The sequence below is a fragment of the Marmota flaviventris genome, chromosome 2 (genome assembly GCF_047511675.1).
Source record: "Marmota flaviventris isolate mMarFla1 chromosome 2, mMarFla1.hap1, whole genome shotgun sequence".
NCBI lineage: Eukaryota > Metazoa > Chordata > Mammalia > Rodentia > Sciuridae > Marmota > Marmota flaviventris.
The window spans coordinates 30,274,938-30,300,837 of record NC_092499.1 but is presented as its reverse complement, the minus strand read 5'-3'; the positions used below and the strand labels follow the sequence as shown (position 1 = coordinate 30,300,837).

General features: G+C 44.0%; 1 protein-coding gene across 1 annotated transcript in view; it reads right to left on the bottom strand.

Moving 5' to 3' along the window:
* Positions 1-25,900, bottom strand: part of Dpf3 (double PHD fingers 3) — a 249,781-nt gene that overhangs the window by 117,670 nt on the left and 106,211 nt on the right. The window contains exons 2-3 of the mRNA XM_071607396.1: positions 22,965-23,125; positions 7,075-7,182 (exon numbers count right to left, since the gene is read on the bottom strand). Of these exons, the coding sequence (XP_071463497.1) occupies positions 7,075-7,182; positions 22,965-23,125 (269 nt within the window). The remainder of the gene's footprint in view (positions 1-7,074; positions 7,183-22,964; positions 23,126-25,900) is intronic.

Sequence of the window (25,900 nt, the reverse complement as noted above, 5' to 3'; positions counted from 1 at the left end):
TTACTATCACCTTTCTCCCCTGCCAGCTTGGCTCCCCTTCTCAAGGACAGAACTTGATTCTCGGGGAGGTGTCCCCAGGGTGGCCCCCTCACTAGCCCCAGGCCCCTGCTCCGGTCCTCACATTGTAGGGATCATGATATCTGCACTGTGAAACACCTTGAGTCGCCTCTGCGGCCAAGTGCAAGCTGCAGCGAACACTGAACTCAATTGTTAGTCAGCCGAGAGAAATAATGTTGTATGTATTGTCCTTCAGACGCCCAGGCAAGTAGGAGGTTGTGAGATGTTTATTCAAGACTGATTGGAGGGGTGATGTTTGGTGTGAGAAACGCATAGGTCCAGGGACACTGAGAATGCTTTCAGACTCCTAAGAGCGCTCCCCAGCTCCCAGCCCTTTCCCCCCCACGCATACACGTTTTTCTTTCCAGCGGGTAGTAAAGAAACAGAGGAGGAATGGAGTATTCACAGTGAGGGAGAAGGGTTGGGGACAGCAGGACTGGGGAGTCCCTCCATCAGGGTATAATTTAGCCCAGGAACCAAAGACTTAATGCCAACCAAGATCCACCTCCCCTCTCTCCACCCTGGGATGCTCTGTGCTCCAGATGCTAAACCAGAAATGAGGGTTCCACAGCTCTGTCCAATGTCCCGCAAAACCCCTCCTCTCTTTGCCCTGACCTGGTTTCCTGACACAGCACTGCTGACCCAGGACCAGGGATAATTCTAACCCTTGCCACACCCTGGCCTTTGTTGGTGGAAGCTGTCCATCACTGCCGGACTCAAGCAGGGATGAAAAGGAAGACAGGAAGGACAAGTTGCGTGTTGGTGTGATACACTCCTGTGGCATCTCTTTCCTACCCACAGAAGACCTGATCCGCAGGACACTCTCACCTTGAGGCCACTTGGCTCCAGATGGTGTCACTCAGTCTCCCACAGGCCAGTCTCCCACTGGCAAGGGTTAGAACCCCTCTGCCCTCTTCCCAGGGAGATGAGGACATCTCCGGGTAGTACTGATGGTGGACAGAGGGGGCCTTCAAGAGTCCTAGAACGTGTCAAAGGGAGTTCAGGGGAGCTCATCCCAGATTTTGGGAGGGAAGGGTTAGAAGAAAGGTGGGTATCCTAAGGGGCTGGGTAGTGGAGGGTGCCAGGTGTGGGTGGGCAGGTGGGGGTTTTGTTTGGCTTTCTTCCAACATGAACTCAGTTGTCTAATCTCCATAAATTTTAAAGATTCATCCCAGGATAGACAAATTGATTATTGATTTTCTGCAAGTTTTATCCAAAGAGAACTATATATAATGTTGTACAATATGCTTTTCCCCCCCACTTAGCAATATATCTTAGACATCTTTTCACTTTTTTTTTCTATTCACTCTTTTAAAAGACAAAAGAGTAATTTATTTTATGATGTTCTATGTATTTAACTTGTTCCCCATGGATGAACCTTCTTTGTTGTTACTATAAACAATGCCACAATGTATAAATGTGTTTGTTTATATTTTAGATGTATGTATTTAAACTGTACTAAACTATATTTAACTATAGATAAAGACAGGCACAGTGGCACACGCCTGTAATCCCAGCAGCTGGGGAGGCTGAGGCAGGAGGATCGTGAGTTCAAAGCCAGCCTCAGCAAAAGCGAGGCACTGAGCAACTCAGTAAGATCCTATTTTTTTAAAAAAATACAAAACATGGCTGGGGATGTGGCTCAGTGGTCAACTACCCCTGAGTTCAACCCCGGGTACCCCACCAAAAAAAGGGCTGGGGATGTGGCTCAGTGGTCAAGTGCCCCTGAGTTCAATCCTGGGTACTTCCCCAAAATTATAGATCATATACATGATAAATTTCCAGGTCAAAGGTCATGTGCTTTCCTGCCCATTTCATTGCCATGGTAAAAGGGAACACACCCCTACGCTTTCCTTCCCAGTGTCCCTCATGGCTCCTCTATCCCCATGAGGAAGTTCCGCCTCAGCCTCCTGACTGACTGCCCCCACCTAGTAGAAACTCGCAGCAATTTCTCCAGGGACTGTGCAGTGACTCTACCCTGAGTCACCCTCAACAGTATCAACCAAAAAAAAAAAAAAAAAAAAAGAGCCTTCCTTGAGTCCAAATCAAATGGAATAAAAATAAGAGATATAGTCATTTAAAAATACCGTCCAAGTCAACCCCATGCTAGGAAGGACATAACCCAAAAAAGGGAAGAGGTTCCCTCAGGTGGAAGCTGCATTTTAGGAATAACAAAGGCAGAGCTGCTGAAAAATGTGCAGGTGGCACCCACCCTCACGGGGCCACCTGCCAAGGACACAGCAGAGGGGCCCAGCACCAGCCTGCGTGCTCCACAACTCAACAGAAGGGCCTCACTGACAAGTGTCCACCCAGAGGGGGCGCCACCTTCTGATTTGCACAAAGGTGCCATATGGACAAGCTGGGGCTATGGACGAAGTTGTTTTCCTGAAACTTTGGCTAGTGTGAAGAATCCTAAAGCAAATCTGTCACCTCTGGGAAAGGAATGGTATGCTTCTTTGGTCACGCTGTTTCACATTCCCTAGATGGGCCCTGGCTGCTTCTAAGTATTGTGTCGTGCCTCCTTGTCACAGGGCCCAGGGCATCTTTGTTCACCCGCCATTGCAGGATGGTGTGGGGGTTCCATGCTCAGTGCTAGGCCTGGACCCAGAGGTGCACATTCAGAACAGGATGGAGAAATGACAGGCATTCTGCTGTGGGGTTTTGTAAAAACAAAAGTAGGCTTAGTGGTCAGCCTGATTACACAAAGAGAAGTTCTTCTGAGAAGAGGCCCTGTCATATGAAAAGTTACTTATCCTAGCCGTGGGCTATTGGTATATTGTGTATTGTGTACCTGGGTGTTGGTGAGGAGGATAAGCCAGCCTGGGGGCTCAGCTCTTCCCATCTGGGAATATGGCCAAGGGTCCAACTTCAGGACTGGTGCTTGTCTCTTCTGGGGAAGAGCCACCTGCAACCTGAGACAGTCAGCTGAGCCTAGGGGGCACAGGCCAAGCGAGCATTTCAAATGATCACAGATACAGCCACTGTGTGCTGGAGGGGACATGGCGGTAGAAAACCACCAGCCCTGGGCTTCCCGCTTTTCTCTGCCCTTGCATGTCACAGCAGGCCCAAGGTTGGGGCAAGTCCACAGCAGGCTCTGGAAGGACCAAATGCTCAGAAAATAGCTTCTTGCCTCCCAAGCAGTGGAGTGCTCATTGTCAGATGCATGAGCCACATGGTAAACTCTCCCTGGCTCTGTCCACAGCCCGATTTCTCTCACCTATCAAATGGGTTTATAACACTGTATCCCTTCCTGTCCTCTTTGGTCCCCATAGCCACAGCAGAGTCAACTAAATGATATGGATGGAAAGGCTTTATAAGGGCTTTGTAAACTGGTGTGCTGTTGAGAGACTGCTTCTGAGGACGAGGATGATTTATTCAGTGTCCTATCCCCTGGGGAATGGGGATTGGTGGGGCAGACATAAACCCACGGAAGGGGACAGACACAAAGCTGTGGAAAGGGACCGCCTTTCTGTTGGGTACGGTCGCGTTGAGTCTGAGGCTGCTAGTGGCCTCTCTTCCTGCCCCAGGAGGAGGACAGGGCCTGAAGCCAGCTGAACCCTGGGGTTGACTGTTACTGGACCTTCTTTTGCTTAGGCTTAGTTGGAGTTGAGCTTCCAGCATTTATGACTGAAGGAATTCCAACAATCTCTTGCTGCATTTTAATAATTAATTAATATGTTAATTTTATAATCCTAAAACAGTCATTAAGGGAAAGTCCTTGTTAAAGTTTTTTTTTTTTTTAATTATTTTTTTTTAAGTTAGTATCCCTATCAGCAGCATGAAGAAGCAGAAAACCATTTAAAGAGAACTTCAAACAACCTGGATTCTCCGCTGGCTGGATCCACAGGACTTTGCGTGACTTTGAAAAAGTTTCTTAATCTATCTGGACCTCAATAAAATAAGAACTTGGAGTTAATAGTATCTAAGGTACACCACAGTGTTAAATTCTTTGATTGTATGAAAGAAGATCCAATTTATCTGATAGAAAGATAAAGTGTAAATATTGAGAATCAAGACTAATAATTTTAAATTAGTTAAAATTATTATCATGTATTTTAAATAAAATTATTTAAATTAGCAAATTACAGAGATATTTTCATATACATTCAAAACATTCATTGAATCACTAAATTGGAAAAGTTAGAAACAAAATTGGGAATAGCCTGTTTAAATAAATTGTGGTATATTCATCAATGGAATATTATGTAATCATTTAAAAATGAAACTTTTTGTACGTTGAGATATCTCGAGCACTTATTTAAGTGAAAATGGCAAAATCCAAGGTGGTTATGCTCTGTAAAAGGAGGAGAAAATCACATCAATGCAGTTCCTGGGCATAGACAGACCATCTCTTTAAGGAAATTCTGGTGCCACTGATTGTCTCTGGAGAGACTTGCTCTTAATTTCCACCATACAACATACCCTTTTATCTTTTTTTTTTTTCCTTTGGTGGTACTAGGGATTGAACCTAGGGGTGCTTAACCATTGAAACACATTCCCAGCCCTTTTTTATATTTTATTTAGAGACAGGGCCTCACTCAGTTGCTTAGGGCCTTGCTAAGTTGCTGAGGCTGGATTTGAACTTATGATCCTCCTGTCTCAGTCTCCCCAGCCACTGGGATTACAGGCGTGTGCTACCAAGCCTGGCCTCCTTTTATCTTTTGAATGTCAAAACATGTGACTGTTTTACCCACTCAAAATCAAACAAAAAAATTTTAATTGAAAAGAATTGCATATGACTTGTTTGACCCATGGTGAGCCTGAAAGACTACCTAGGAAAATCAGGTCCTGCTGGGCCTGTTCTACAGATAGAGAAGTATACCAGAAGTTTTACTCACTCAAACAAAGAGACACATCCAACGAGTGACAGATACCTAAATAATACTTCATAGTTGTCTCAGCCAAATCAGCTATGAAAGGGATAGAATTAAATTGGTCCAGGTAAGGATTAAACCAGGGGTTTCTTTACCATTCTTCCATGACACCCCACAAGATCAGGACCAATGGAGCTATGGCAAGGAAGGAGTGAGCCCTTGCCTCCAAAAGGAACTGTTTATATCAACAATTATTTATGCCTAGTAGCAACATGGACTCATACGCTACTGGCTTATGGTCCATCTACCTATAAGTCTTTGACACAGTTTCTCAGACATCAGCGTCCATTCAGGAGATGCAAATTCTGCTCAGTAGATCTGAGAGGCCCATGATTCTGTATCTGTGACAAGCTCCCAGGTTGCTGTTGCTACTGCTGCTGCTACTGATGGTGATGATCAGGACCACACGTTGACCGTAGAACCATGCTGACCAATATGGCACCCTAGCCCATGTGCCACTGAGCACTTAAAGTGTGGCTAGTTCAAAATGAGATGTGGAGAAGTGGCAAATGCACACTAGAATTCAAACACAGTATCAAAAAAGAATGTAAGCTGGGGATGTGGCTCAAGTGGTAGCGCGCTCGCCTGGCATGCGTGCGGCCCGGGTTCGATCCTCAGCACCACATACAAACAAAGATGTTGTGTCCGCCAATAACTAAAAAATAAATATTAAAATTCTCTCTCTCTCTCTCTCCCTCTCTCTTTAAAAAAAAAAAAAAAAAAAAGCTTTAAAAAAAAAAAAAGAATGTAAAAGGGGCTGGGATTATAGCTCAGTGGTTGAGCGCTTGCCTTGCATGTGTAAAGCACTGGGTTCGATCCTTAGCACCACACAAAAATAAATAAATAAATGAAATAAATAAACTAAAAAAGTATTTTTAAAAAAGAATGTAAAAGATCTCATTCATCATCTTTATATTGATGACTTGGTGAAATTATCAAATTTTTTTGACATGTTGGGTTAAATGTTATATATTATTAAAATCCATTTCCCCTGTTTCTTTTTCCTTTTTCTTCATGTGGCTACTAGAAAAAGCAAAATGACAACATTATATCTCCATGGGGTTATCACTCTAGGAAACTTGAGTCTCCTACTGCCTGCATCAAGGGAGGGAGACACTTGGGACAGCTTCAGCCATCACCCTGTAGTATTTTCAAATGTCTGGAAATGGTGTAAGGGAGATCTGATTTGGACGGAGCACAATGAATCTCACCCACCCACCCCTCACAAATAAAACTGCTCCACAAGTGAAATCAGGGTTAAAGCAAATAATCACAGCTGTCATACCGACAGAACCAGGAATGGAAACACACACACACAAAAAAAAAAAAAAAAGGTGGGGACCTTGCAGTACAAATGCAGTGTAAGGGCTCAGTGTGGAAAGGAAGGAGTATGGTAGCTGCCAGGTGGCTGGCAATGATTTGGTGACAGCAGAAGCCATCTTGTCAACTCTGTACCACTGGACAGTGCTGTTCCCACCACCCTGAGTCACATCCCCACCCCCACCTCCCAAAACAGAGGTCCCCTTAACACCAAGGGCCCCGACAATCACTTGCCCTTGCTGCACGACCCAGACAGACATGGCTCTGGGGATGGCAGACGGTCTGCAGCGTCATAAGAAGTGCATCAAGATATTCCCAACTGAGTCCTCCTGCAGGCCCAAGGCAATCTGCAAACCCTTGGGGTAAGTTTTGAACCCCAACTCTCCCAGAGTGTCGAGGCATGTTCTATTTTTAATGACCCGTCCCCTTCCAAGTAAGACGCCCAGGATGCTGTGTGGGTATGAGGGGACAGGATCCACGGGGCGTCTCAGAAACAAGCAACTGGAATGAGGTGTCTCTACTTGAGGCCACAAGGATGGTCACCCTGGGTGGGACCCGTGTCCGTTTGCTTTACTTCCTTCAGGTGGCAAGATGAAGACAAAGAAGAGGGCACAGGGCCCCAGAAGCTCAGGAGGACACTGTCTGTTTAGACCCAGAGCGGGCACAGAGACAGCTCTGAGCACCACATGGGCACCTTTGCTCTCCCAGGGAACCCAGCTCTGTGGACCAAGGAGCCAACCAGCCTTGCCTGGGGCCCAGCCCAGATCCCTTCCACCATCACCTCTCCCCAGATGGGCCCACCTGAGCTCCAGAGGGCACTCACCGGGTTTTATTTCCAGCAGCCGCAGCTTTGGGTCCTCAGGCGGGTGCAATCGTCTCTTTTTGCGCCAGCAGCGGGCAGGGTATGTGTACAGCTGGCCTGGAGCAAGGCCTGTGGACAGAGATGATGTCAAGATTAAAGGCTTCAGGCTGTCAGGGGCCTTGGAAATTACCCTGACTAGCCCTGTCATTTACAGTGAGAGGAAATTCAAGCCCAGAAAGGTGAAGTGATTTGTCAAGGTCACACAGCAGGTTGAAGCCAGAGCCAAGGCTGAATCAAGGTCATAGGATCCCAGACCTTTGCTCCATCTGCTCCACCACACTGTTCAGGAAGCCTAGGCCAGAAAGAGCTATCACCTTTACCAAAACCAGTTCTGCTTGCTGACCCAAGGAGAACATCAGAGGAACCTTTCGGCCACCAGAAGAGCCTTTCCAGAGCCAGTTTCATCAAGTGCTTACAAGGCAATAGCTCTGCAGCAACTGCTGCTCTGCCCAGGTCCCGATGAAGCAAGTGGAGCGGCAAGAGTCAGTGGGCCTCCCTTGGGAACAGCCTGGATTGAGGAGCATTTCAAAGAAACAGGATCAAAAGATCCAGAGCTACTTACTGGCTTCTCCTACCCACTGTAAGGTAATGGAGGCTCACAGAAGCCAAGGGAGCCCTGGGCAACCTCCACAGGAATATACCCTGCTCTGGAGCCCAGGCTCCATGGCCTGCACAGGCAGCATTCCTACATGCCCCTGCCCACCTGCCTGGGCCTAAAGAAAGAAACAGGCAGGAGTCCATGGGTGGAATCATGTACCACACTGTCTCCCAATGGAAGCCTCCATTTATATTGATCCCTGACACCCCCAGAATCATTGTCATGCCGAGCACCCTATCAGGAGCCTTCTTGTTGTCAGATAACACTACTGTGACTCCTGGGCACACAATGTGGCAACTAGAAGCCTTAGGGGGCACAAATGCTCCATATTAGACCAATGAAATCTATTCCTGGAGAAAAGGTAGGGGGAGGCAAGCGGAGGAAGGTGCTTAAGACGGGTGATTCAGACTGCTTTTTGCAGTCTAAAAAGATCACCTGGTGTCCTCCAAACAAACCAGCAAGCCAGGCAGCCTACTCCCACAAAAATCCCAGTAAGGACAGGACTTCTCTGACTTGCTCTTGTTAGAATCCCCTGACAACCAAACTGTGCCTGACACACAGAAAAATCCAAGTAAGTATTTGTTGAATGAATGAATGAATGAATGAACATGTCCCAGCTTCACCTTAAAGTCACAACTCTGTCTTCTAGGGATAAATGTGGCAATGGCAGCAGGCAACCCCACAGGAGACTGTCTCTGCCTACAATTAGGACCACAGGGCTCAGAAAACATCAGGACCCCATTCCCATCTGCCATCTTCATTTTAGGGGCCTTGAAAGTTAAGAGGGGAAACCGCCTTCATTTTTTGCCTTTACAGAGAAAAATCTATAAAAGTTGCATTGCCAAATATCCATCCATTCTTTTTTTCATTTTGACCAGTCATCTTTACCCACTCACTAGGTTGGGTCCAAAGCAGAGGCAACTATCTCAGTATTAAAAGAGTCAAAATGCTCCATGCCTTTATGTGCAAAGGATCATTTTAATTACACAGTAGTTCCCACAGGTGACAAGACTGTGAGAAAGTTGGAGGTTTTGATCCCTCCCCATTTGATTCTCTGAAGCTATTAAGGATAGCTCATAGGGGGCTCCTGCTTCAGGGGCCTCTCCACAGAGAGAGGATCCTGCAGCTCAGAGCTCCCTGAACACAAGCTCATGTGCACCAGACTCAAGTCAATTGTACAGAAGACCAAACAGATCAAAGTAAGAAAGCTCTCCCTACCATTGGGGAGGGTCCCACTGTGACCTCTCTTTGAGGGAAAGCATGATCGAACACTGAGAAATAGCTCAATGTTTCCTGACTCACTTGAGGACCATGTCACTTCTGATCCTATCATGCCTGAATGGATGCATTGATTCTGGGTCCCTTCCAGATGTTCAGGCCATCACTAAGGTGGTGACCCACAGGATCTCAAGGAAGACTCAAGTACTGACTATTCCACATCCCAGAATTGGTCATACCAATTCCCCTTTCATTTCAGATTAGTGATTCTTAACCCAGGTTGAAACCAGACTCATCTGGAGAACCTCTCAAAATGCTAATGCCCCAAATTCAAGCCAGACCTATCTAATCGGAATGTAGGTAAGCAAGGAAATTAGGAAATGATTTTTTAAAGAACTTTTTAGACTGCTCCGATGTCTGACAGAACCTCTGGATGTCTAGGCAATATCTATCTAGTTAGCTGCCTGCATGTTTTCTCTGTTGTGCCAAGACTGGTTTAATCCCTTTCCTGTAGGCTCTCAAGGATTCTTGTATTTCCCCCAGGTATTTAATTAATTGCCAGCTTACCTGACAGTCTCCCCTACTGGCTTTATAAGACCCAGGATGGCAGGAATCATACCCATTTCTAGTATCTCCAACACTTAGCACACAGGGCTTAGCAGGCATATCAAGGAGTAGTTACCAAGTGTATTCATCCAGAACTGAACCACACTCAGAAATACAAGAAGAGAATGACCATTGTTGCTGCTGTTCCTGGTTCCAGAGATGCATTCACCAAGATAAACCATGTAAGAGGCACTCCAGAAGGTGGACTCGGAACTGAGCCCAGAGCCCACCATATCCACCCCACTATGGTGGTCTCTGTGCCTAGGGTACCCTTCTTGCCATTTCCACCCTGACCAAAAGCAGGTGAGTAAGAAGAGACGGGTTCAGACCAGGTCTGCCCAAGGTCTAAATGGCAAGAGTTCAAAAATGCCAACATGTGTCCGGGGCCTACAGCCTTCCTGAGACTGTAGTCGCTGCACTGGTAGATCGACAGCACAGGAACAGCCTCAGCCACTCTGCCTGTAGCCGTAGGCCCCCTCTCCTGGACAGCCAATTTTAGTAAGGAGTTTGAATGCCGACAAGAGGGACTGGTTTTGCTTCATTCTTTCTCTGGTAGATTGGAGAAGCCCCATGATGCAGAGGAAGGGCCCATGCCTCCCGGAAGATGTCCCAACACCTGTCTGAGCCTGCTCCTCACCAAAAGATAAAAGCATCGATAACACCTACCTTAGGGGACTGTCCTGGGGAGTCACAGGTACTCAAGAGGAAGCTCTCTGTACCTAAGTCAACTTGGCAAACGTCAGTTGTTGGTTATTATAAGTTAGCTGACTCAGATGAGTCCTGGACCCGATGCCAAAGGTATGACAAGGCACCCACCTTACCAGTCCAGGTCCCTCTTTGTCCCTCCAGCCATGAGGGTGGAAATAGGCTTCTCTTTGATGTCCGTTTGGAATCCACCTAGTCTCAACAAGCAAATGGCCCCAGGAGCTCCCTCGGGGCTCCTCCCCCACCTCCTTGCCCTCCTCACTAAGCTGACAAGCACCAGGGTCCCGTTCTAGGGCCAACACATTCAGCTCTGGAGCTCCACTTATGGAGGGAAGAGCAGAGCCTCATGAGACTTATGTTGTTTATCTCATTAGAACAGGAGGCACATAACTCAAAAGCCCGGGTGTGTGGAAGATGGAGGAGGGAGGAGGAGGAGGAGGATGGAGTCACAGCTGCTGTCAGGGAAATTAACCTTGAGGAGTGAGCCTGAGGCTAGGGGTGGATATGGAGGAGGGGAAGCAGGAGGCAGGAGACAAGAGGGGGGACCAGTCCTCCCTGGTAACCAAGGCCACGGCTACCCTTCCTTTCACACACCCCACTGAGCAAACTGCTTTTCTGTTGCCTTCAGCCGCAACTCCACTGCCCGTGCAAAAGCACAGGGACGACAGGGACAGAGAGGGAGGGAGAGGGACAGAAATGTGCACCCCCGCTGGGAGAACTAGTTCCACAGAAAATTTTGGTTTGAAAATTTGGGCTTGATTCCTAAATGGTCAGCAGACTCCAGACAAATATCTCGTGATACACGTTGGTCAAGTTCAGCAGGTGGGTCCTGAGTTCTGAGCATCTGTGACAGGCAAAGCATGAGCCATGAAAGATTCAGAAGATGAAATGGCAAAGGAAAGAGAAGGAAGAATGATCTATGGAAGAAGAACAGCAAGTAAAGTTTAAAAAAAAAAAAAATCCTGAGATGGCTTCCTCTACCCCCAACCAGAGTTGGACTGTGGAAGTTCAAGTCCACTCGAGGGAAGGGCTCTCCCTGTAGTATCCCAGAGAGGTGAGTCCACGGCCGCCACAGAACCTTCCCTACAATGGACAATTCAGTACTCACAGGTCAGCCTGTGCCCCTGTTGGCCAACACTGATGATAGAGATTCGCTCGGCCCTCATTATGAATCAAAATCTACCTTCCTGAACGTAGGCCAATTTGTCCACCCTGTGTCCCAAGAGCACACAGGAATCCTCAGCACCCCAACTCTCCATCCCATATATACACTCTTGAATTTGAAGAGGAGCCTAAACAAGAAGCTTCAGAACTAGAAAGGAACGGGAATGGGGCAGAGAGGTAGTGGCTCCACCTGCTTAGAGCCAGGTGACAAATTAAGAATCCAAATGCTGCTACCCTTCATCATCTGTCCCCAAATCCAGCCCATTCCATACAGGAATAGGGTGGCATAGAAAACTCCTCTCCAGGCCATCAGTGCCATTTTAAGACCTCCTCCGTGTCTCACTCCCACCGTGTGTCACCACAATGGGTCATTAACAGCCTCCATGTTTATAAACAGATAATAACCTAAGCTGGGGATTCTTCACCAAGACGGGGCATGAGAACTGCATATGTAGTTACCTAACTTCAAACCATTGAACCAGAATATCAGAGACGCCAGTTGTCGTGGAGAAAACGCCCACATAGGGAACTTTGTACCAGATCAGATCTTACTTACATTTATATTCTCGGGGCTTGCCCAGCACATAATAGGTGCTGTCGGTGACTGTGACTGAAAACACCAATTTGAACCAACTCTACAGAGCTGAAGGGATGAGTCACAGGTAGGGCTTGAAGAGTGGGCAAGATTATTTCACGAGCATTCACACTAGGGGCATTTCCACGGAGCTCTGTCCTCTCCCCTTCTCTTGCCTTATCTAAGACTTGCCCTGACTTCAAGGGCCATCTCTTCAGTGTAGCCTTCCAGAACCATCCCCAGAATGACTGAACTCTAGACCCATGACAGCCCAGTCCAGGACTCAGCTGCCTCTCTGTCTGGCTTTCCACCCATCTGCCCTTCCTGCCTGCCCGCCCTCCACTCCCCCTGAGTAGCTGTCTTGCTCTACAATTCAATTCCAGTGTCTCTTGTGTCAAAATGGCCCTGCCGAGATGGACCTCTGCCCCTTCTGGTCCAGGGGTTCTCAAGCCTTCAATGGTCCCATCACACCCAAAGCCAACACAGCAACAATGGCTGACATTTACTGAGCTCTTACTCTGTGCAAGGTTAGCACCTCACATTCGTTCTTATCTCATCATGGTGGAATCCCACGAGACCTTTAAAGGCTGAGAACAGGGGAGCTAATGGTGACCAAGTCACACATCTCCTAAGAGGGGTCTAGTCCACAGCCCATGCACAGAACCTATCCACTCCCCAACCTAAGTCCTCACTGGCCCATCCCATTGTTTGCCTAAAAATGACAGGATTGAAACTCAGAATCCTGCCCTTGTGGGAAAACAGTTCCCCACACCAAAGCCACCAGGAAAAGTCTCCAACCTACACACCCACCCCCACCAAACCACTTCTCACGGAACTCATTTTTCCTCTCACAACACATCACATCACATCACCCAATTCACCAACTATAATTACTCCGAGAAAAAATGCACCTTGGTAATACAGAAGCATTGTAATAAGGCATATAATGTGTATGGAAAAGCAGGAAAACCTCCAGGACACACTTTCTAAATTCATCAGAAGAATTTTTTAAAGGATAATAGGATTACAATATGAGCTTAAAAGTTATTGGGTCTGACCCCTACCCCATACAAGAATCACCTCTATAATATCCCCGGCAAGTGCCCCCCACCTGGTTTTTCTGTTTCAATAATCCTGGTTTTCACTTTGACATGAAGCAGCCTACTATGAGGTTGAAAGATTCTGATGTTAGAAATATGCCTACCAGTCTCATCTGCTGCTGGTGGGAATGCAAAGGGCACGGTACCATGAGGAAGAATTTGGCATACCTAGCAAAACTACATAAGTATTTCCCTCTTTGATCTAGCAATTCCACTTCTGGGAATCTCTATCACAGATTCACATGCAAAAATATGAAAGTATGTATTCACTGTAGCCTATTTTATACTCCAAAAAGACTGGAAACAATCCAAATATCCATCTATAGGAGGCTGATTAAATAAGCAACAGGGTATACACACAATGGACTACTAAGAAGCTGTTGAGAGAGAGAAGGGAGGGAGGGAGGGATTAAGGAAGGCAGGCAAGCCCATGGGAAGGAGGGAGGGAGAGGAAGGGAGGCAGGCGGCGCTCAGGTGGGCACCTACATTCTTTGGATTATGGGCTGCTGTGATTTGGATATGCGTCAGTGTCTTCTCTAAAGTTTCATGTGTTAGAAGCTTGGTCCTCAGTGAGGTGAGGTTGAGAAGTGGTAGAACCTTTAAGAGCCGGGGTCTAGTGGAAGGTGGTTAGGTCACTGGGGTCACCCTCAGAAAGATATGACATAGTTCTCATGGGACCCCAGTTAGTTCCTACAGGAACAGGTTCTTATAAAAAGCACTTCTAAATCTCACTTTCTGACTTGCCATGTCATCTCTTCCTCTCCCACACTCTCCCACAATGATGTCCTCAGCTATGTTGTGATGAAGCCAGAAGGTCCTCACCAGAGCTGAGTAGATGCTGACACCATTTTCTTGAATCTCCAGAACTGTGAGCTAAATAGACTTCTTTTGCTTATAAATACCCAATCTTGGGTATTTTATTATAGCAACAAAAAACAAACTAATGCATAGAAAGCTTCTACATCTATTGTATCACATTGACCTCTGCTTCCATCACTACATATCCTGTCTGACCCTGACCTCCCACTCCCACTCCCTCTTATGAGGACCCTTGTGATTACATTGGGGCACCTAGATAATCCAGTATAACCTCACCATCTTGAGATTGTTAACTGAATCATATCTGCAAGGTTCCTTTTTATATGATGTAACATATGGATTAGAATGCAAATGTCAGGAAGGGAGAACATGATGAAGCCAAGCCCTTGTCCAGAGAAGCAAAGCAGTGGCCTGGGCAGGTTGGAGCACTGGTGGCAAGCACAGACGGCAGCTGTGAAGCCTGCCATGCCAGTGGGGGCCTATTGCAGGGCAAGCCAGGGCCAAGGATGCTGAGCACTGCAAACCCGAACCTCTGAGCATCCTCAATCTTAAGACCTAAAGACCTCAGCCTCCCAGTGACCCACACATGGCAGGAAAATTAAAGTGGCACAGACTGAATAGGATCACAGAGCTAACCAATAGTGTTGGTGCTTTTCCAAACCCTGAGCATAAATGTAGACCAATAGCATTGACCCAAGTGCTTTATAAATCCCTAGACTAGCACACTCACTTGGCAACTCCTATTAGGGACCCCTCTTGCTCTTGCAAAAGTTCTGTTTCTACTCTTCACATAAGAATAAAACACAACTTTTCACTCTTGCCTTCCATTGTCCTATGAATTTCATTCTTTGGATTTGCAAGAACATGGAAAGAAGTCGTTAGTAAGCTGCTGGAGTCTATTGCAATACTGCAGGGCACAGCTCGCAGTAAGAGCTGCAACACTGAGAGCTACAACATGCCACTCAGTGATAGTGGAGAAGAATCAGGCTTTGCTCAGCCCTCAGAGCTGGGGCCAGTACCCTGCTCTGATTAGCTGCTAAACTCGGCTTTCCCCATTTTGTGAGATGCAGAAGCTTGCAGTTTACACAGACTCCACCCTCCAACAGAAGTAGAGAATGGAGTTTCATCTCAACTCCAGTTTCAATGATACCATTGCACAGTTCTTAATACTGTTCATGAAGTAAAATAATATCACGTAAAGGTTAACTGCGAGTAGTTAAAGATGTATCCTATAAGCACTAAGCAATCACTTGAATAATGAAACGAGAGTTTCCTTGAGATAAAATGGAATAATAAATTCAACTGACTAGAAAGCAGAAACACATGAAAAGGAGAACAAATAGAATAAATAGAAAACAAAAAATTATGGATTTAAACCTAATTATAATAATAATTACATTAAATGTAAATGGTCTAAATAACCAATTAAAAATAGACTGTGAGATTACATTTAAAAAGCAAGACACAGCTGGGCATGGTGGCATACACTGGTAATCCTAACAACCCAGGAAGCTGAGGCAAGAGGTTCACAAGTTCAAAGCCAGCCTCGGCAACTTAGCAAGGCCTCTAAGCAACTTAGCAAGACCTTGTCTCAAAATAAAAATAAAAAGGGTCGGGGATGTAGCTCAGTGATTAAGTGCCCCTGGGTTTAATCCCTGGTTACCCACCCACTCCCCAAAAAAAAGGAAGGAAAGAAAGGAAAAAAAGTGGCAAGGCAGAACTATAGCCTCCAAAAAAAAAAAAAAAAAATGCATCCTATTGTGATTCATGGTTTCATTGGTTCCAGTTCACAGCTGCTTAGCCCCGTCACTGTGGGTTTGTGGTGAGTCAGAACATCGTGACAGGAAGTGTGTGGTGGAGCAGAAAGCAGACAGAAAGAAAGAGAGGAAGGGACAAAATATAACCTTCAAAGGCAAACCCCCAGGTAGGCATGGTGGCGCATGCCTGCAATCCCAGCTACTGAAGAGGCTGAGGCAGGAGAACCCCAAGTTAGGAGCCAGCCTGGGCAATTTAACAAGATCCTGTCTCAAAATAAAATTTAAAAGGCTGAGAGTTATAATTCAGGGGTAAAGCACTTGCCCAGCCTACAAAAGGCCCTAGGTTTGATCTGTAGTACTAGAGGGGAAAAAAAACGATAGTTCAGGGGTGGAGTACTTGTTTGCATGAGGCCCTAATAAAACTTCGGCAACATGAACTCAGCAATATAGACAAAGGATAATACATCATGACAAAATGGGGTTTATTCCTAGGAATGCAATGTTAGTTTAACATCCAAAACCCAATCGATGTAACTCATCATATTAACAAACCACCAAAAAAACCACAGGATCACCTCAATAGAAATAGAAAATCTAATATCTATGCCTGATAAAAACTCTAAAACTAGAAATAGAAGGGAGATTCCTCAATTTGATAAGAAGATAACATATAGATAAACAACCTATAGATAACCTCATACTTAATAAAAGAAAGACTGCTTCACCCCTAAAGATCAGGAACAGCATAAGGATGTCCACTCTCTCCATTTTTGCCTAGTATTATACTGGATGGTCTAAACAGTGAAATAGACAAGGAAAGTAAATAAAAGCCATCCATATTACAAATAAGTAAGTTTTCTTTATCCACTTGATCTATGGAATCTACAGAAAGCTATCAGAATTAAAAGAGATCAACCGGGTTGGAGGATATGAGATAAATATACAAAATCAATTGCATTTCTGTATACAAGCAAACAAAAATTAGAAATTGAAATTTGTAAAATTTATTTACTAAAAAACATTAAGTAATGGGTAGAGCTCAGTAGTAGAGCACATGCCTAGCATATGCAAAGCCCTGAGTTCAATCCCTTGTCAATTTTCCCCAGACGGATCTGTAGATTCAACACACTCCCAATCAAACTGCCAGCAGATTTTTTTGTAGGAAATAATAATTTGTAAAATACATCTAGATGTGTGAAGCCTTAGAATAGTCAAAATAACTTATAGGAACAAGAACAAATTTGGAGGTATAACATCACCTGATTTAAGATGCATTATAAAACTATAATAATAAAGATACTTTGATAAGAGTGTAAGTATGAACAATATATCAATGAAAGAAAACTAAGAATCCAGAAAGAGACCTACATACATATGGACATCTAATTTTTGATAAAGGAAGTTCAGTGGAGAAAGGCTAGTCTTTTCAACAATTTATGAATACCCATCTGTAAAAACAAATAAAATAAACTAACTCCTACCTCACACCATATACAAAAATTAATTGAAAATACAAACCTAAATAAAGGCTAAATTATAAAACTTCTAGGAAAAACAAAAGTAAGAGAAAACTCTTACCTTGTGTTAGGACAGTAATTTTTAAGATATACCAAAAGCACACTTCATAAAATAACAAATTAATAAATAGGATGTCATCAAAATTGAAAATTCTGCTCCTTAAAAGAGAATGTAAAGGTAATGAAACTATAAGACCCAGACAAACTGGGGGGAAATATTTGCAAAGCATATGTCAGATAAAGGTCTGATACCTAGAATATACAAAGAACTACTGAAATTTAATAATAAGAGAAACAGCTCAATTTAAAAATGGACAAAAGAACTGAGCCCTTTATATGAGTATATATGAATAGATGGTATTTGGTTTAAATATGCGGTTCACCAAAAAAAAAGGTCATGTATTAATGCAGGAGGTAAAATGATGAGATTATGAGAGTAGTAACCTAATCAGCGGGTTAACTCATTTGATGGATTAATTTGAATGGATTATTGGGTATAAGTGTAAGCAGGTGGGGTGTGACTGAAGGAAGTGGTCAGCATGGGTGTGCTTTGGGATCTTTGTATTTTGTCCTTGGTGCCCACGTGTGTGCTCCACCCCCACCCCCCCCCACCCCTCACACAGCACACCCTCCCACCATGATGTTCTGCTATCCTCTGGTCTAGAGCAATGGAGTCAGCCAACCATGGACTGACCTCTGAAACAGTGAACCCAAAATAAACTCTTCCTCCTCTAAGTTGTTCTTGTAGAAATGAAAGCAAAGTCCATAAAAAAGACTTATACACAAGCCCAGTAACTTTATTTACAACAGCCAAAGCCCAGAAACGATCTAAATGCCCATCAACAGGTGAATGGATAAGCCAAGATACAGTCGTACAGTAAAAGAGCACTCAGCGTAAAAAGAAATAAATTATTGATACATGCTAGAACCTGGAAGAATCTCAATATAATTAGACTAAGTGAAAGAAGCCAGATGCTCTTTTGCCCCCTCAAAAAGGACTATATAGTGTATGATTCCAGCACAGAGATCAGGTCAGTAATTGCCTCAGGGGAAGAAGTAAGAGAGGGAGATGATTGCAAGAGATAAAAGAAACTGCCTTGGGTATGTGGCTATGTTCATTATCTTGGTTGTAGTGATAGTTTCCCAGGTATATACATTTCAAAACTTATCAAACCATACATATTAAATACATACTGTTTATCGTATATAATTATCCAGGTTGAGTATCCTTTGTCTGAAATTCTTGGGACCAGAGGTGTTTCAGGCCTGAGTTTTTCAGATTCTTTTATTATTTATGTGGACTTTATCAGTTGAGCATCACTAATCCAAAAATCCAAAAGGCTCTGAAATTTGAAACTCAAAAGTTTGAATAATTTTTTTTAATAAAAAATCAATTTCAGGAACTTTTGCTTCTGAAAACAAAGAGTAGATAAACTTTCCCATATTCCCTCCCACTAAGTACAGCTAAATATCCCAGACATTATTCATACGACAAACACCAGAAAATACTGAAGTAAAGGAAACCAGCAGTCCAGCTGGGGGCCCTGGGACCTGAGGGACAACAGAGTGGGAGGTTCCCTGAATATTCTTTTTGCATCATGTATCTAGGGCTGGGTCCTGGAAACACAACTGCAGGCCAGAAAGTGCCCCGAGAAAATCCTGCTCGTTCTCTCTCTCTAACTAAAGGCCCAGGAATGAGACCACGTCAACCAGATAACCAGGGATCTCAAACCTTTGCTGGGTCAATGTCAGCAAAGGCCAAGAGAGAAGCTGACACCCCGAGGTGTTCGTTAGGGCCTAGAGGGAAGACTGAACCAGCAATGACAGTCACTCCTGCCCCAGTGGGGGGAGAGTCAACAGAGACCCAGTGAAGAACCTGCAATTCCACACCCATCTACAGAACAAGGAGCACCTCCTCTTCCCCCACTAGCACAGCATCAGAGGAGGCCGACTAAAACAGAAGATTTAAATAACTTCTAGAGTCTCACAGCACAACGGCCAGGACTCAATCAAAATCACTCATCAGATGAAGACCGAGGAAAGACACAGACACCAACCACAAAACGATGCCAATGCTAGAACTAGCTCCTAAAAATTTTACAACAGTCGTCATAAAAATGTCCCAACAAACGATTGTGAACACACGAAACAAAAGTGAAATATATAAAGTCTCCACAAAGAAATAGAACAGACAAAAGGCTGGGGTCGTGGCTCGCCTAGCACGTGGAAGGCACTGGGTTCCATCCTCAGCACCACATAAATAAAATAAAGGTATTGTGTCCATCTACAACTAAAAATATTAAAAAGAAAGAAAAGAAATAGAAGACAGAAAGAAGAACCAAATGGGAATTCAGGAACCGAAAAATAGTAACAAAAAATAAATACAATAAAAGCTCTGACGTTTGTTGTGTTCGAGTCCCAGAAGGAGAGGAAAAATAGGATAGCTTTGAAGACATATACAAGGAAATATTCAGTAAAGATTTCCCAAATGTGGCAAATAGATATATATCATATATACATATGTGTGTGTGTATGTGTGTGTGTGTTCACAAAGCTGAATAAATTTCAAATAGGGTAAACCCAAAAAAATCTGTGCCAAGACACATCAAAATCAAATTTGTGAGCCAAGCAGGTGGCACATACCTATAATGCCAGATACTCAGGAGGCTGAGGTAGGAGGATGGCAAGTTTGAGGCCAGCCTAAGCAATTTTGTGAGGCCCTGTCTCAAAATAAAAATAAAAAGGGCTAGAATGTCGACAAGTGCTGAGTTAAATCCCCAGGAAATATTGAACACAATGAGAAGAATTGTGGAGAGCAGGCTGTGCCCTGCTCTGAGTTACTCTATGATGAATAGAACGGTAGTTTTTAGGCTGTGCCTAACTCTGGGTTATTCCATTTTATAACACAGTAGTTTGTCACGATTTACTCCATTTTGAATCCAAGTGCTGAGGTCGAATGACTCTACACTTTGTACAAGTAAACAATCACCATCTGCCTAGCACAACCATAAGGCACAAACTGATACATGAATTAATTGTGCTAATAAAAATGACCACCTGTGAACTTGCCAAATGAATCAGAAGCACATGGCTGCATGAGCTTATCAGACTCATATCAGAAATATGTTAGGCCCATGAGTTATCTAACACCCCAGATCACCAAATGAAGCCAATCCCTCACCTCAGGTCCATAAAAGGAGGAGCACCCCAATACTGAACATGGTGACACTGACCCCATCACCTGGTCAGTCATCAGGAGCCTCGCCAAGGAAAATCACCACAAGGATGAACCTCCAAATCTCTATCCTTAAACCTCAGCAAAGCACAGCCTAAGCAATGGGCAGAAGAACTACCCATGATGACCATGCACAGCCCACTCCAAGCTGACACTCTGAAACTACCACCATCTGTCTCAACCCTGTCCTAGAATAAGTTCCCACGCTCTGACAGTTCTAGGCCCTCAACAAATTCTTCAGCTGGTTTATAATCTTATCTGACCACAGTGACCCTTTGCATCTCGTATTTGTCTGCTTTTTGCCCTAACTCAGTTCAACCTCCTGAATCCCTGTGGTTACCTTAACCCTTTCTTTTTTTTTTGGCAGGGGGTACCAAGCATTGAACCCGGGGGTACTTAACCACTGAGCCCCATTCCCAGCCCACCTTTTTTTAATACTTTGAGAGACGGTTTCACTAAGCTGCTTTAGGGCCTCACTAAATTGCTAAGACTGGCTTTGAACTTCCCATCCTCCTGCCTCAGCCTCCTGAGTCATTTGGGATGACATGCATGCACCACCACACCCAGCTATTCAGGAGTTTTTGGATGTGGGAGAAAGGAGGCCCAAAATGAAAATTGCTAAGTATAAACTGTGTAAAACTGAATTGAATGGGAAATATCAGTATAATTTCATCACGTTTCCCTGCTTCAGAAAAGAAAAATATTTCTTAATTCTGCTGACTCAGAAGACCTAGAAACAATGACCATCTCAGAAGCAATGAACGAATACCACAGTCCTTGGTCTCTAATAACACTTCCTACACAAAGGAACTGGCATTTCTTAGAGAAATTGTTGATTCAGGTCTGCGGCAGGAAGTACACAGGTGACCTGGAAACATTTTGTCCAGATACTAGGGGAGCTAGGAGGCTATCAGAAACTACTGGGAATGTGTCAAAATACCAGCACTGGCCCAAACCCCTATTGGGCAAAGATGGGACACCATAAGCATCAATCAGAAGAAAGGCAGCCGTGGATTCAAACACATCAAATATACGAAAGTCTGAGTTCTCGGAGGTGCTCAAAATAACTTTATTGATCACCTTTGGAGACTACCAGGGAGCCTACTCATTATTCTGAATACAGGTAAATAAAGGGAAAATCAGTTATTCTGATTTTCTTATATCAACTATACTTCCTAATAGCCAAAAAATTTTAATGAGGGGATGTTTTTTCTTTATAGAAGCTGTAGTGCTAATAAATGAAGAAATAACAATGGCCTCGAATCAAATGTCACCTTTTTGCAACTCTTAATGGGATAAGGAATCTAGACAATCATCACCGAGGGCTGCTAACATCAGAAAAGAGAGATAACCAGACCATATGAGCCTCCTGATGAAAGTACACAATACCCACTTAGGAATTGTTCTTGCCAAAAAAAAAAAAAAAAAAGGAAGAAAGAAAGAAAGAAAAAATTGAGCTTCAATAAGACTCTGGACCTAATTACCAATTCATGGGAATAACACCATAGGGATGCCATCAGCAAACCCAGGTTCTGGGAAACCCTACAGTGCAAACAACCCAGTTTCTTCAACAAATAACATGCAAAGAGGAAGAAGAGACAGAAACAGAAACCCTCACATTTTAAGAAATTTAAAAGACATGTCAACCAATCGCAGCATAGGGATTCTACTTGGATCCTGATTTAAATAGAGAAGGGAAATGAATGTTGACCAAATAATTGATGACATTAAAGTATCATTGAAATTTGAAAGCAATTGTAGGTTGGTTTGAGGTTTTTAAGTCCTTAACATTTAGAGATGCATTAAAAAAAAAAAAAGATTGTGGATGAAATAATAATGTCCTACATTTGCTTCAAAATAATCTGAAGTCAGAGAAGAAAGTGGCAGGTGTGTATAAATGAAATGAAATTGGCCACTGGTTGATCTTTGGGATACATGGAGATCCATTTTACCATTCCCTTCATTTTTATATGGGTGTAAAATTTTTCAAAATAAAAAGGTTTTTTTAGATGTACCCATATAAAGCCAGAAAATTGCATTCCTGTATTGCCTCCCTAATCTCCAAAAATGGGTCTTTCTTCTGTTCTCTGGAGCCTGAAGACTAGTGTCATGGTAATAATAATACAGTAATATCAACAATAATATCCTGCACTTCTGGAACACATACCATGTCATGAGTTTTCTTGAACCTTTTCATTGAATCCTGACAAAACCCTGAGCAGTAAATATTAACATTATCCACCTTTTACAGATAAGGAACTTGAGGGTCAGAGAGTTGGTGACAAGCGAAGCCTCCCATCCATATCTGACTGTAGATTTTCAGTGACGAGGGCTGTTCTTGTGTACTAGTCTTGCCTTCTTTCGCCCCCCAGCCCCCCAGCCTCCATGGCCCACACCACCCTTGTCCCCTTCCTTGGAACACCTTCCAAGAGCTACGAAAGCAGCTGAGTGTCTTGAAAGCCGGTGCAGCTTGTCTCTGGACTCCCAGAAGCTCTGGTCTTCCTCCCTCCAGCCTGGGAACCCACGTGCAAGCACGTCCCAGAAGTGGCACAGCTCACCTGGGCCTCGGTGCCTCTTCTCCATCCAGATGTAGCAGTTGTTCTGGGCCACCCCGGTCTGCGAGTCCAGGAAGGGGAGACGCACGCTGCGCTCCGCACACAGCCGCGAGTTATAACTCCGGCAGTGCTCGATGGCTTCCTTGTAGAATTGGTCCCCGAGCCTGTGGGGAGATAGTAAACAAAGGAGTGAAGCCAAGAAACACACCCCGAGGGAAACGGGTGTCCCCCACTTCCCTCTCTGGGAAGCATCTGCTGTTTTGATGATCAAGGCAAAGAAGGTAACAGCATCGACTCTGTTCTACTTCCCATCCCAAATCTACCAGGTAATTTAGAAACCCCTTGCTGTAGCAGGCATGAGATGCAGCTCCAGATGGAGGTAGCTCTGGAACTACCTTCTGTATGAGGCCTATAGGACCTCTAGCTTCTAGAGCCTTCTCTCTAAAGTCTCCCATTAGCCATATTTCGTTCTCAGGAGTCCCCAACAAAGGCACTCTAGGTGAACCCAAACCTCCAGCAAAGATACCCAGATTCCTATTGCAATAGAAGAGAAATGCTCTACATAAACAAAAACCAGAGGGACAGAGAAAACAGCCTGTAAAAGTAAGGAGTATTTATTATTATAAGGAGAAGGAGGTGGAAAGAGACAAGCACCGATCTTTTTAAACTACATAGTTAGATCACTTTTCCTGATAGAAAACAAAAGAAGCATTTTAAATAGTACTTGAACTCAAAATAATTCAACCCCCAGAGTTGGAGACACAAGTAGAAGACCTTTATGGTTTGCAGGAGTGGTTATCTGATAAAGCACAGTAAATTTTACATTCCTGAATATTACCCCTGGACACATGGTAATGCTGCTAACTTAAAGATAGTGTCCTTTTCAAAGACCCAAAATATAACACTGATATAATTGACCAAATGTAAAACAAACAATCGGTGAAATCAAATACCTAACAAATAAAACACAGACATGCAGTAGAAATTAATAAATGTCCCAAAGAAATGCAAATGTAATAACATGACCTCTGCCAAGTCAACTTGAGCCTCTGGGAGGGGGAGAGGGGCAGAAAGGAGAGGAGTCACAGGAATTGCAGGGGCAGAGGGAGAATCCAGTAACTCATTTGGAAGCAACATTATGAATGTCCCTTTGTTGTGGTTGTTTGTAGATTTGAGGAAGCCAAAATCTTGGAGAGAAAGTCTTTGAGTTAAAAATAATATATTTCTTCACCAAAATATTCAGAGAAATAAAGAAAGTAAAGTTGAAGGTTGGGCTGGTTTGGATCTGTCATGTCCCCAAAAGGTTCATGTGTCAGGCACTCATGTTCAGAGGTGGGGCTTTGGGGAAGAAATTGGATCATGAGAGCCCTGACCTCACCAGTGGACTAATCCACTGATAGATTCATAATTTGATGGCAATAATAAGAGGTGGGGCCTAGTTGGAGGAAATGGGTTACAGGCTAGGGGATGCCTTAGAAGGGTTTATCTTATCCCCCAGTCTCTCCCTTCCCCCACCCTCTCCCTCCTTCCTGGCCTTGAGGTGACAGCTTCTCTCTGCCACACCCTTCCACCATGATGTACTACCTCAGCACAGACCCTGAAACAGTGCCGCCAGCCAACCATGAACTGAAACCTCTGAAACTGTGAGCCAAATAAATCTTTCCTCCTTTCAGTTGATTTTCCCAAGTATTTTGTCACAGTGATGAAATGCTGACTAATACAAGGGGTTTTTTTGCCAATTTTTTAAATTGTGGCACCAAACACATAAACTTCACCATCTTAACCATTTTTAAGTGCACAGCTCAGTGGTATCAAGGACATTCATAGTCCCTCCATCGCCAGAACTTTTTTTCTTTTTTGCAGAACTGAAACTATATTCCCATTAAACAATAACTTCCTTAACCTCCCTTTTCCTCAGCCCTAGCAGACACCACCCTACTTTCTGTCTCTATGATTTTAACTACTCTAAGTACCTCATAGAAGTAGTCTACATAACAGGTATACAGTATTTGTTTCACTTAGTGTAATATCTTCAAGGTTCATCATGTCATAGCATATGTCAGAATTTCCTTCCTCTTAAAGCTGAATAATATTCCTGTGTCTCTGTGTGTGTGTGTGTGTGTGTGTGTATTCGTTGGTCAATGGACCCCTGGATTGCTTCCATAATTTTAACCATCATGAATAACATTACAACGAACTTGAGTGCACAAATGTCTCTTCAAGACCCTGCTTTTGGTTCTATGGGGTATAGACCCAGGAGTGGAATTGCTAGGTCATAGGGTAATTTCTATTCTAAAGTTTTTGAAGAACACCTGTACTGTTGTTCATAGGGCCAGCACCATATTACAATCCCACCAACTGGGCACTAGAGTCCCAACTGGTTGCACATCTCCACCACCACTTTTTAGAAATCAAAATTTGTAACAGTCCTTTTTATACTATTTTTTTTAAGTCATGAGTCAGATTCTAACAAAGAATTCAAAGAAAATATGTTATAATGGGAGAATATGACCATGGACACTTCTGAGACATCATTTGGAAATTTATTATTGCGTCTTAAAAAAAAAAACCCTCTGAAGATGGTCACCCTCATAGGGACAGCAGAGCAAGCTCAGAAAGTATCCTTACAAAATCAAACTATCATCAACATATAATAGTCACACAGCTGGAAATAAGCTGGTGAGGGGAGATGAAGCCCATGAAGATGCTATAAAACGGTCCAGGCTCAGTGGAACACGCCTATAATCCCAGAGCCTCAGGAGGCTGAGTCAGGAGGATCACAAGTCCAAAGCCAGCCTCACCAACTTAGCAAGACCCTAAGCAGCTCAGTGACACCGTGTCTCTAAATAAAATATAATTAGGACTGGGGTTATGGTTCAGTGGTCAACTGCCCCTGAGTTCAACCCTGGGTACCCCACCAAAAAAGGGCTTGGGATGTA